Source organism: Nematolebias whitei, chromosome 3 (genome assembly GCF_014905685.2).
Source record: "Nematolebias whitei isolate Nwh7 chromosome 3, NemWhi1, whole genome shotgun sequence".
Taxonomy (NCBI): Eukaryota; Metazoa; Chordata; class Actinopteri; order Cyprinodontiformes; family Rivulidae; genus Nematolebias; species Nematolebias whitei.
The window spans coordinates 17,263,723-17,275,617 of NC_056500.1; the positions used below are offsets into that span (position 1 = coordinate 17,263,723).

At 39.7% G+C, this 11,895-nt stretch overlaps 2 protein-coding genes across 2 annotated transcripts in view; one reads left to right on the forward strand and one right to left on the reverse strand.

Annotated features, from left to right (window-relative positions):
* LOC119430747 (5-hydroxytryptamine receptor 3A-like) overlaps positions 1 to 1,629 on the forward strand; it is a 5,304-nt gene extending 3,675 nt beyond the window's left edge. The window contains exons 8-9 of the mRNA XM_037698221.1: positions 754 to 963; positions 1,310 to 1,629. Of these exons, the coding sequence (XP_037554149.1) occupies positions 754 to 963; positions 1,310 to 1,629 (530 nt within the window). The remainder of the gene's footprint in view (positions 1 to 753; positions 964 to 1,309) is intronic.
* A 1,848-nt stretch (positions 1,630 to 3,477) lies between these two features.
* rubcn (rubicon autophagy regulator) overlaps positions 3,478 to 11,895 on the reverse strand; it is a 20,259-nt gene continuing 11,841 nt past the window's right edge. The window contains exons 15-21 of the mRNA XM_037698046.1: positions 11,689 to 11,834; positions 11,042 to 11,106; positions 10,480 to 10,718; positions 8,487 to 8,548; positions 8,251 to 8,404; positions 8,040 to 8,133; positions 3,478 to 5,570 (exon numbers count right to left, since the gene is read on the reverse strand). Coding sequence (XP_037553974.1) covers positions 5,434 to 5,570; positions 8,040 to 8,133; positions 8,251 to 8,404; positions 8,487 to 8,548; positions 10,480 to 10,718; positions 11,042 to 11,106; positions 11,689 to 11,834 — 897 coding nt within the window. The 3' untranslated portion in view covers positions 3,478 to 5,433. The remainder of the gene's footprint in view (positions 5,571 to 8,039; positions 8,134 to 8,250; positions 8,405 to 8,486; positions 8,549 to 10,479; positions 10,719 to 11,041; positions 11,107 to 11,688; positions 11,835 to 11,895) is intronic.

Sequence of the window (11,895 nt, forward strand, 5' to 3'; positions counted from 1 at the left end):
AGATCAGAGGTAACATAATCTGTAGATCAGAGGTAACATAATCTGTATTGTATGTGGAATTTTTATGAGGACTGATGTTTTATTGTGATGTTATTTTAATATGTTATAATTTGTATGTAATAGGTACCCAGGCTCCGCCGATAAGCTTTAAATAGCTTTTTGGAGATCTGATTCATGCACTGTTATCTTGCAGATATGTATTATGATTCATTTGTGTGTGAATAAACTGAATAAACTGAAACTGAAGTGACTGAAAATAGATGCAAAGCAAACGCAAACAAAAGTAAACAGATGAAAATAGAGTCCACGTTCATATTGTGTGACAACAAAGAAACACCAACCAAATATGGATGCAAAGAGTTACAAACTGATGACAAGGGGATGCAAAATAGGAAAGCAAATTATGGGCAATGACTCCAGGAGTGCATTTAAATCAAGAAAATGGATTTGCTTTCACATTTGTGAACAACTGTTTTCTCCTCACGGCTCTGCTCTCTCATAATATGATCGCGTGAGGTTTCTGGTCACGCTCTACTTCAAGTCTGAAAGCCACACCTTTAAAAACATGATCACCCTGCCAAGTGTCAAATCCTCCGAGCATCAGGTTTGTCCAGTTGTAATGTGAACGACCTGATCAGGATCACAACCTAAAGTAAAATGTAGGATGCGCACAACATTCAAAACCATCTAATACGAAGCAGCTCAATAATTATTTGTTCAGTTTGCTTAGCTCCTTTGTGACGTTTCCTGCAGATGCGTTCTTCTCCATCAGTCTCGCCCTGATGGTGGCCAGTCTTCTGGAGACGGTTTTCATCACCAACATCCAGTTCAGCTCCGGTCGGTTCAGTGCGGTGCCTCACTGGCTCAGTGTCCTGGTGCTCCGTTATCTGGCTGTGGTCGTGTGTATGCGTCCTAAGGAGAAGAGTAACCAAGAGACAGCCTTCCACAATCCATACTTTAAAGGTATACTGACCCCCCCCACAACACGTGCTGTGTTTCAGTCAGCTGCAGAGAATGAGTGTGCAATCTGAACCAAATTACTCATGATGGATTAAATCTGTGCTCTAATAGACTAAACGTGTTTTATTATATCCAAAAATAAGAAATCTGGTAAAGGCCAAATAAATAAAAGGAAAAATGCACATACTGGATGTGTTGATTATAACCATCAATCTGCCTCTAATGTTTCTTTCCAGTTTAATTTGTATGTTGTTCAGCTTTTGTAATCCAGTATTCATCCCTAAAGGCCAGATTATGTCTTCTATCACAACTTCATGAAATTGTAAAACTATTTTCCCATTTTTGATAGCTTCAACAACAAATACCACCTCCAAGACCATCTCAGGTGAGCCGACGGTTTTGAGTGATGCAACTCCAGCAGAGGCTCCTCTCCGGCCTGCAGCTCTCCCGGAGCTGACCCTGGATGAGCTGAAGCAACTGAGCAGAGATCTCCAGGCGATCCGTCTACAGATGGACAAATACTTCCAGAGCTCCAAAGACTCCGAGGAATGGGAAATGATCGGGATAATAATCGACCGCTTCCTGTTCGGTTTGTACATCCTCTTCATCGTCGTGAGCTTCCTCACCATCACGGGGATTTGGATCTGGAATAACACATTTGCTGCATGATTTAACAGGACTGTCATCTTTGTGCTCAAATCCCTCATTTTGTTTATATAGAGCTGATCCGCAAGAGATCTTGTTTTAATTGCGGTTACATAAAGTATTTTTTAATTCAATTAAATTGATTAGAATTCCATTAGTTCAAAAAGTAAGACATTAAATTTGTAAAAAATAAAAAAAAATCAATTTCTGCATATTAAAAAATGTAATAACTTAGATTATATAAAATAGAGATTTAAATAGAAATGTTTCCGATGTTTTTGTTTTCCGTAACAACAAAAGGCCTCACTGTCAGAACCATTCATGCAGATTTAAACACTGCTGGTTTCCAACTAAAATCCATTCGATAACAATAAAATGAGGCAAACATGAAAATGTGACATGACAGTGAATAAGTGCAAGTGTCATGCGCATTCTCATGCAGCGTGAATTAATACAAGCGTTTATTACAGTAAAAAACAGCTTTACTGTTCATTTCTGCTTTACTTTTCATGACATAAAGATGGAATAGATGAGGAATAGAAAATAAACTACACATCCTCTGTTTAAATTCTTTATAATGGTTAATGAAATACAAAAATGAAGCCATCGTTTTCAAAAGCGTGTTAAACTCAAGGCCCGGGGGACAAATGTTGTCCTCGTTGACATCTTATCTGGCCCCTAAAAGGACATTTTAAACGAAAAATACTTCTATTTTTTTCATTAATCTTCGATTATGTCAAAAGTGCATCTGAGAACGTCCAATGAGACCAATCAAACTCTTGTTGAGGAACCTGCAACCAAGAAAAGATGTTTGGTATCTGTGGAGTCTGAAACTGGTTCTTAGTTTGAAAAAGGATTTTAATTTTGGCCCCATTTTGTGAGTTTGACACCCCTGACAAGAGTTGTCAACATAATTAGGATTACTAATTCATCCTATTTGCACCGTTATATTCTATTCTATTGTTGTTTACTCTTTATTTTTCACTTTTTGCTACTTTATTTTGTACCGTTATTGTGTGCTTTAGTATTTCTTGTTTGTGTTTTGAGCAAGTTGAATCAGTTCTGCTCATCCTGAACATTTCATTGGACTGTTGATCTTGTGTTAACCTGCATGACAAATTAACAAACATAACAGAAGAACATCTGCGTTGTGTGAACGTGTTGGTGCATCGGGACATTTAATGAGGTTTTGGATGTAACTTTATTGCCTGAGGAAAGAAGCACTTTGTATTCAGTTTTAAACAAATAGTCCCCAGTTGAATTTGTCCAGATGAGTCAAGTTTTGGAGCGGAGTTTCAATCGAAACAAAAACACACAGAACTAAATAAGAACTGGCATTTTCTTTTTTTGCACCATGTAATCATTTACCATTAACCATAGACAAAAACTATTTTTTGTGATGCTTTAAAAAAATGTTTGTCACTGAATTTATGTAGCAAAAACGGCGTTACATAAATATTGTAATATTTTATCAGAATGCATGTTTATAATGGATTTCTCATTTGTCTAAACTGTTTAGTAAAACTGCTAAATTTATTAAAAATCGCTACACATTTTTGCCACTAGATGGCAGAACTGTACACAAAATGCTTTTCTATGGGGAAATAGTCCTTTCCTGTAAAACAACTATTATTAAATAGTTAAATTTTATATTGAGGCTTTTTTCCAGTTTATTATCGGATGAATAAAAAGATTGAAGCATAACTCAATTATTTAACAGTCTTGCCAGTCATTTATTGTCAACATAATTATTACATAGTCAGAGCAAATTAAGATATAACAAAAATTAACATTTTTAATAATAAACATTCTGTAGTGCACTTCAAACTTGATCTCTCCTCCTAATTAAAGGCAGTTTGAAAAAAAAAGCTGTTTTTTTTTTTTTTAATGAGCTGGATGGGTTTTAGTTCAGGATCTTTAAGCTAAAGACAGCCATGGTTAATATTCATCCCATAACAATTCATGTATAGCAGTAATAATATTCATTACAGACGCATCGTGGAGCTTGTGGTTAATACATGAAGTTTGTAACAATTTAATCAATCAGTGATTTATCTAGTTTCATCCACAACTTTTTTTTTAATACAACAAAAAAGCTGATTAGACATTTGTTGGTCAACCTCAATATTATCCAAAATAAACTTTTCACAATGACAAATAAGCTGCAGCAGGTAAAATACTAATCTAAACTGGTCCAGTAGTAACCACACAAAACCAATCTGAATGCTCAAGAGGACTGAAAGTGCAAGAAAAGGAAATGTATGTTTAGGCACACGTTGCTGTATTTCCCCGGACAAATGAACCCTCACATCCTCCTTCTAAGTACCATGCAGAGGGGTGGTGACAATATTTAAAATGTCCAGCTCTGATTTCAAGTCATTAGCAGAAAGTCTGTGGAAAACTGAAAGTTGAATGAGTGAATCTGCTGGTGGAAACAAAACAAATACAGATTCCAAGAAGTGTCGACTTCAGCTGCATTAATGGAAAGAAACCCCTCTCAATGCTGCATAACACAATGACAGAAGCATCTTTACAGAAACAATACATTTCAAGGTGAAAGGTCAAAGTTCATGTTCTTAAAACGAACATTTAAAAAGGACGACATCAGAGATCCACTCGCACTTCAACCAGCACACACAAGATCAGTGCAACGAAACAGAAACCGTTAGTTCAGAACATATAAATCAGCTTGGAGCTGCGAGGACAGCAGGTACACAGGAGCATGCACGCACACACGTGCACGCACTCTAAGCAGCACAAAATGGAGTGCTTGCAGTTTCATTTCAAATACTTGCAACATCGATTCTGAAGCCTCTTCCTGAAATCCAGTCCTGCAAACTCAGTATTTCTCTGACCCTCCGAAACTTCCCCCACCGTTTGTTCATTGGTCACAAAGGCACAGAAATGGGTCTAAAATAGCTTCAAAGGAAACACAAGTAGCAAAAGAAGAAGTCCAGGTAATACCTTCTGAATGTTCAAACTAAAATATATTTGGCAGGATTAATCAAACGCAAAATCAGTCAAACCCTGAAAGAACGTTTAGGCTTTCAGTGTCGTTCTTTTTATAAACAATACCCGGAAACTACCTTCAACTAAACGCTAAAATCATTCAGACTCTGTAGCTGCTGTGGCAACGGAGGCATCAAACGATCACAACTGCCTGAGCAAATGTTCTTTTTTTTTTTTTTTTTTGACGGACGAGTTCAGCGCAAGTGCTGATGAGTTCATGGACGTCTTTGGCTCTTGTTAAATTGCAAAAAGGGTTGCATCAAAAAACTGTGCAAGGCAGCATGTTTTACCGTTCACACATTATCAAAGAGAGCAGAGCAGGAAATGTCATAAAGGAATGATGTAACACTGCTGAAGTTAGGGGGAAAGTTAGTTAAAGATTGTTAGTTTTAAACCTAATCTTTAAATTAGCTTCTTTTTTTTTGTATGGGATCAAATGGGAGTCGTAAGAATCTGTACAAAAAAAAAACTCGATTAAATGATCAATAACATGTTAGTGCATAACTCCTTTATATTAAAAATACAGTTATGTTTTAGAAAAGTTACAAACTAAGGACGTAAATAAACCTGACTTTTGTGTGATACTCCGTTCATGAGTCAGGCAGGACGCATTTTCAACCTAAAGTGCACGTTTTAAAAAGAGCTTGAAGAAAACCAAGCTGGAGCCACATTTCTGTGAAGCGATGCAGTACAACATCTGGAAACCTGGTTAAAAGCAGCTGTTTGCAGTGGACGCCATCAGCCGGGGGGCAAGAAGTACAATCGTTGTCGTGTTGTGTTGTGCTGCTCCTCTTTCCTGAGGTTGCCATGTCGGCGGCGTTAGTCCCCACCCCCCTCGTCCTCCTGTTCCTCCATGTTTTTCCGTGCCATCCTCTCTCTGCGTTCCGCCAGCCGCCGACATCGAGGGCAGTCTTTACCCGGCCGGAAGCAGCTGCGATGGTAGCACGCGTGACACTCTGAGGAGGGGAAAAATAAAAAATAAAAATAAACATTTTATGACAAACTATGAGTGTTTATCAGAGGCGAAGTGTTCCAGTTGGCAAGCCATAACGTGACAGCAGTAAACCTGTTTTATCAGTTTGCAGACGAGGAGGCGTGTTGCTCGAGCAGAGCAGCCAATCATGAGGAGACCTGAGGCAGGACGGGGAAAGAGAAGTATAAAAGGCTGAGAGATGACACCCAGGACGCAGGTGGAGGAGAGCAGATCATATCTGAGGCTGAAAGCGCAACGGAAATGTGTCCAGACCCGTCCTATTTACCCTCAACACACCAAGAGCTTCAGCCTCTGCACTATTTAAAATGCATCTTTTTACTAATTCTTTAACAAATGATGAAGATGGATTGATGAAATGAAAGGCAAATTAAAAGCAATTTTTAAAAAATGTGTTTATTTCATGTTCAAATGAAGATGAATCTTGGATTTTTTTTTTAAAAAGATGTAAAAACAACTACAAGGCAAAAAATGACAATCTCACAAATCTCTACATGACATTCGTCCTTCAACAACAAGAACAAATACAATCAAAATGAAACTAAAATTTTACAACTACTCGTTGAACTCCGAGACAAGCAGCCCTTGGAAACACCTCCAGCAGCTCAGGCGCAACAAGAAATGACTGGAAAACTAAATCCAAACTGAAATTCACGACCGACGCAAACTGAAAAAGGTAAACATTTACAGATGATGCTCCTCTTCATCATTTAGCAGCAGATTCTCTCTGGTGACATGCAGCAGCAGCCAACAAGGAAGTTGCATCACCGTCAGAACCAAAACCAAGACAAGAACCACCGAAAAATATCACGCCACCACCGGCTGTGCAACACAAACCAACACCGAAGGACTTCAAGGAGTTAGAAAGAAGTATCTCACTACAAAGTGATCGAGATGCGATGGAAAAAAGGACTAAAAGCCATTTTGAAGACCCCAACCCTAAAGCTTTAATTGCAGTTTGAATACTTTTATGTTTGTGTGGATGAATACATTAAAAGACAAAGCTTTGATTAGGACGTTTTAAATAGTAGGAAGGCTTATTTTCCAGCAGAGAGCCCGTTTCCCAGTTTGTGCTCAGCAGATCTACTGCAGATTTACATTCAAGAGTCAAAACAAGAGTGGAAAATATTAAAGTTATCTGTAAAAAGAAAACTATTTTTTAAATGTTACAAACAAATGGAACATAAAACAGAGTTAAAAATTCTTATGGGTTTACTAATATACTTGTAAATCTCCAATCAGGACTAAAATATGCACAAAAAAAATGTTTTAAAAATGGGAAAGCTTGAAGGAAAGACATCTTTTGTACATTAACGGAGCATATTCTGAAATATAATTTAAAATGTGCTGTTGGAGAAACGTTTTTCTTGCTCTTTATAGAGGCTTTATGTGTTTTCCTCCTGGTCCCCAGCTCCCTCAGTACAATCATTTCTGCCATCATTTTCTCCGTCTCCCCCTCTTCTCTCCCTAACCTTCCTGCCTCGGCTTTCTCTCCGGGCTTTGCGGGTTTTATTCTTTCTCCAGTTAGGCCGTGCTGCACCTACTGGATCCACTTGACCCTCCTCAGTTTTCATCTCATTGTTCCCGTCGTTGTCACTGCTCTGTCCGTCCTTCTCTCCCCTGCTCCTCTCCTTGGAGAACACGGCCTCCAGCTGATGAGGCGTTGATAATTTCACGGCTGTAAATTGTTCAGGTTTTAACGTTTCACCGTCAGCCTCCGACTGAGCTTTCTGTTCCTCCTCTGTCCTCCCCTCTTTCTCCGATGACCTTTTTATAAATTCTTCATTTGCAGATTCCTCTTTCGGTTCCGTTTCATCTTCATCTTCCTTTTCTAGTTTAGAGAACCCCCTGACTCGACTCGCTAATGCCAACACCATCCTACGTCCACTCCCCTCTTGCCCTACTTTGTCTAAACTCTCACGGCTGCTGCAGGTGTCATCGTCACTCCTTAGGTCGTGTTTTACGACGTTTTTCTTAAATCTGCCTCTTTTCAGAACCATTAATAAATTGAAATTGTCCTTTTTTGGATGTTTATCTCCACTTTCCCTGTGATTATTCTTTTCCTTGCTGTGCGCATGCGGATCCTCTCCTCCCTCTTCTGGTTGCACCCTCTCCTCCCTCTGTGACTCTGAGATCCCCGACATCTCTTGTTCGTCCTCGTTAACTATAATCCAAGGAACTGCATTATTAGCTTTCCCTGCAGTTTGACACACTCCCCCTTTATCTAAGCTCAGATCATCGGAGTCTCTCAACTCTTCCTCCCACGTTCCATCCTCCTGATCTGATCCGAGCTGTATGTCCTCCTCCCCACCCTCCCCTTCCTCCCTGCCTCTTTGGAGGATCTTTGCCAGCCTACGAGGGTTGGAGATCTTCCAGTTTTTCCAGTTAAGTGGAAAGGAAATGTGAGCGAAGGGGGCTCTTGTTGAGGGCTCACCTTCGCAGCGCTGGCACTTGCTCAGCTGGAAGGGGAAGATGATGTCTTTGTCGTTGCCGCAGAACTCGCACACAAAGCCCTTCGCTTGGCACAGCTGGAAAGGAAAAAAATATTTGCAAAGTTTCAGGGATGAAGCCCACTGGATTCTGTGTTTAATTAGAACAATAAGTCACTGCAAAGGAACTGCAAAGAACCACGGCGGTTATCTTACCACACATTTAGCCACGTGTACGGTGCCCAGCTTGAGCAGCTCTTTCATTCGGGACGCCAGTTCTCCGTTGCGCACGGCAGTGAGGTCGTTGAGAGAGAAGAGGTGGAGGTCCTCGGTCAAGTGGCCTGGCAGGCTGTCGAACTGGTCGAGCACCCTGAAGGACAAAATAAAGAAAACTAATGACGACCTAATCGCGACAGTATTTTGTTTTAGATGAAGACAAAATATGAGCTCACTCTTTGGAGAAGCGACAGGTCTTGAAGAGATTTTTCATGTGGAACAGCTGCTCCCTCAAAACCTAAACAACAAATTGAAAACAAACATTCTTATTATATCAGTGACAACAAAAAAAAAAAAAACACACACACACAAAGAGAAGCAAATGAAGATATTTTCTGACGTTTATGCATTTCAAGTGGGGGACATTGGAATGACATCTAGTGACACACCGTATTTTTCGCCCTATAAGTCACAGTTTTCTGCATCAATTACATGCCCTGCGACTTATAGTCCGAAGCGACATATCTATGGATTTTTTCCCCCATATTTATAAATCATTTTTGGGCTGAGAAATTACCGTTTTCATTCATTCTGACTGGAAAAAAATTTAACACTACCATTTTCAGCCGCTAGATGGCACTCAAGTGTATGGAATGCTGTTGGATCATGTAATAATAATAATAATAATAATGTCATCACAATGTCAGCACTGTATGTTTCCATACAATGGCGAAATTAGTCTCTGCATTTAACCCATCCACCACCAGGTGGTGCAGTGGGCAGCTATTGAAAGCGCCCGGGGGACATTTTGGGGATGAGACGTGCTGCCCAGAGACGCCACGTGATGTGCAGTGACTGGGGATCGAACCTGGGACTTTCGGGTCCCAAGCCGGCTGCCCTGCCTCTACACCATCTCGGCCCCCGTGGATATGATGAAAAATTCAAAAAAGTTCAAGACAAAAACAACTGGATTTTATTTATTATAATTTACTTTATACTTTATTGTTTTTTTCTTGAAGTTTTTTGAAATTACCATGTCCTGGTTGACTGAGAATCTTCTCCAGTTATTAATGACACAACTGGCTTGTCATAATCTGCCACCTTCGTTCTTCTCGCTGCTTGGAGCTACCATCAAATCAGCTTCATTTCGCTGCCCCGGTGAAATGCAGCTAATTTGACCATTAAAGTGCATTTATTAAGTAAAAGTTCAACTGAGACACACCTTTTACTATAATTTTGAGCAAACAAATAATTGTTTTTAAGTGTTAATCTTGTTAAATTCTTGTTAAAGTCCTCCCGTGCACGCTCCCGTAGCCGCCATTTGGCAGCCAAATCAATTTTGGGCACAACGCCAGCCCACATTTCCAGGTTGTCAGCAGTGACATGTAACAAACACCACGCATCAGCAGTGACGCATAATAGATGCGACTTATATGGCAAAGCAATTTATTTATGGATTTTTCCACTTTATTAGACATATTTGGACTGATGCGACTTATAGGGTGGAGAGACGTGTACGGCGGAAAATACGGTACTGTACGTTGTAAATTGTATCAAAACACTCACCAACGCCCATGAAACAAAAATGCAGTAAAGCCAGTTTCATGTACTCTTTGTTGGTTACATGGCAGAGGATCAAAAGAAGCAAATATATTCAGATGTAAAAACAAATTGTTCATTTTTGATGTGGTCCACGCAGGACAGTCTCAGAGAAGATCAAAACAGAGCAAGTACAGAAACACAAAACTGTCTTTCAGTATGGATACAAGCCACTACAATTTTAAAAAGTACTTTCAGCATTGTCAGATAAACTGTCTACATGACAAATACATTTTATTGCTTGCTGGAGGTTGCCTCAACCGTTTTATATTCTTCACATACAGCCTGCTCTATTGGGTAAAGTTAATTGCAGTTCGTCAATGTTTGCAAAGTTGATATTCCTCAAAGCCGTGAGTCGAACTGGTCTCAAAGCATCAGGCAAAGAAAACTAAGTAAAGCATTTAACAAACGGATAAGATCCCTGCTGAGTCAGTAAAAGTGCTACAATTATTTGAAAGCAGACTGAAATCGCAGCACAAGGGAGGACTTTAGGCTAAAAATTCAGCCTCTCTGCCAGCTGACTGAGGCCAACAGGCCCAGCAAGTTGTTGCAACTCCTCTTTAGCAATAACTCTGTTATATTTGGACCTACAGTCATGAAAACATTTGCTGCCGCAGCCTCAAAGCTCACCCTGACGGACTCCAGGGCCTTGATCTTCTTGTACAAGCAGTTGTTGATGTCGCTGGGGTTGAAAAGCGGATCTCCAGCGATCTTGCTCAGCAGGTCCCGGGCAAAGTTGCTGACATAGTACTTGCTGAAGTCCCACTTTCTGAGCACTCGGCCGGGAACAACCGCCTGGGCGTTTTCATGGCAACACTGGCAGAAGTACCGGCCGAGGTACTCGCAGTAACGCAGCCGCTTGATGTAGTCTGAGGAAAGAGCAGAAGCAGGTGGGGGGGAAGATGAGAAAAACTTAAACTGTATCTGAATTTAAAAATATGAATAAAACAATTAAGCAACTTATGATGGCATTTAAATCCACTGAGGGAATATTTAAGACTACACAGGGCTGAAAACATTTCTAAATTCAAGTGTCTTACAGCTGCAAGAGCCAAGTATAAAAATATTCAGAAACAGGAACTGAAACTGCACAAACTGTTTTCAGTGTTTGACGTTGGTTAAATAACGCTGCATTTTCAAATGTTTGTTAAAGATTTCAAGAATATCTTTTTTCCGCCGGTTCTACAGATACCTGGGTCAATGCGAATGCCACAACCAGCACAGCGGTAGTTCTGCTTAGTGACAATCATCTTCCTCCTGAAAAGAAAACCAACGTTTTATCACACAAAAAAAACAAAAACAGTGTTTTAATGTTTAATAACAGAAAAGTGACTTTATGTGAACAGGCAAAAAAGTCTCAGAGAATCTTTTCTAAGTGTTGATCAAAAAAGCTTTCTGAAAAAAGAAACGATATACAAAAATCTGGAATAACTTCACTGTAAAACATTTAAAGACTTAAAATTATGAAAAACAAATGTTTCTTGGCGTTTTAATGTGTGTACTGTTGATAAATGCATATTATAAAACAACAAATAGCTATTTTCTTGACCGATTGTGCCTTTTTAGAAACCATCTCTTGAAATCCAGAAGTAATTTGGTGCCAAATCAAATCAAGTCCTGACAAGCTTTGAAGCAAAAATGTAGAAACTTAATACATTTTTCCCTTACAACCAAAAGGAGGGGTGGAGTTATCAAAATATGCAGCTTCTTGAGACTTTATTTACGTTTTAATAAAAATGATGCAATGCACATGAGCAGCAGAAAAAACATGTATAAGAATTTTTTTTAAATAAGGGAAAACAAACAGTGAGGACAGATAAAAACATATTTTCCTCTCACTTTGGGGCAGGATGAATGTTGAAGATGATCTGTGGGCGAGGCGGCGCCCACTCGAGGTTGCCTCGGACTCGAATCCTCAACTTGTAGATGTCCGCGTGTTCCCCGTCATCGGGGGAGATTGGCAGAGAATCGGGAATGGGAAGCAGCTGCGGGACAACAATAATAAACATTACATCTGATTTACTGCTGCGTGATGCAAGTTTTATC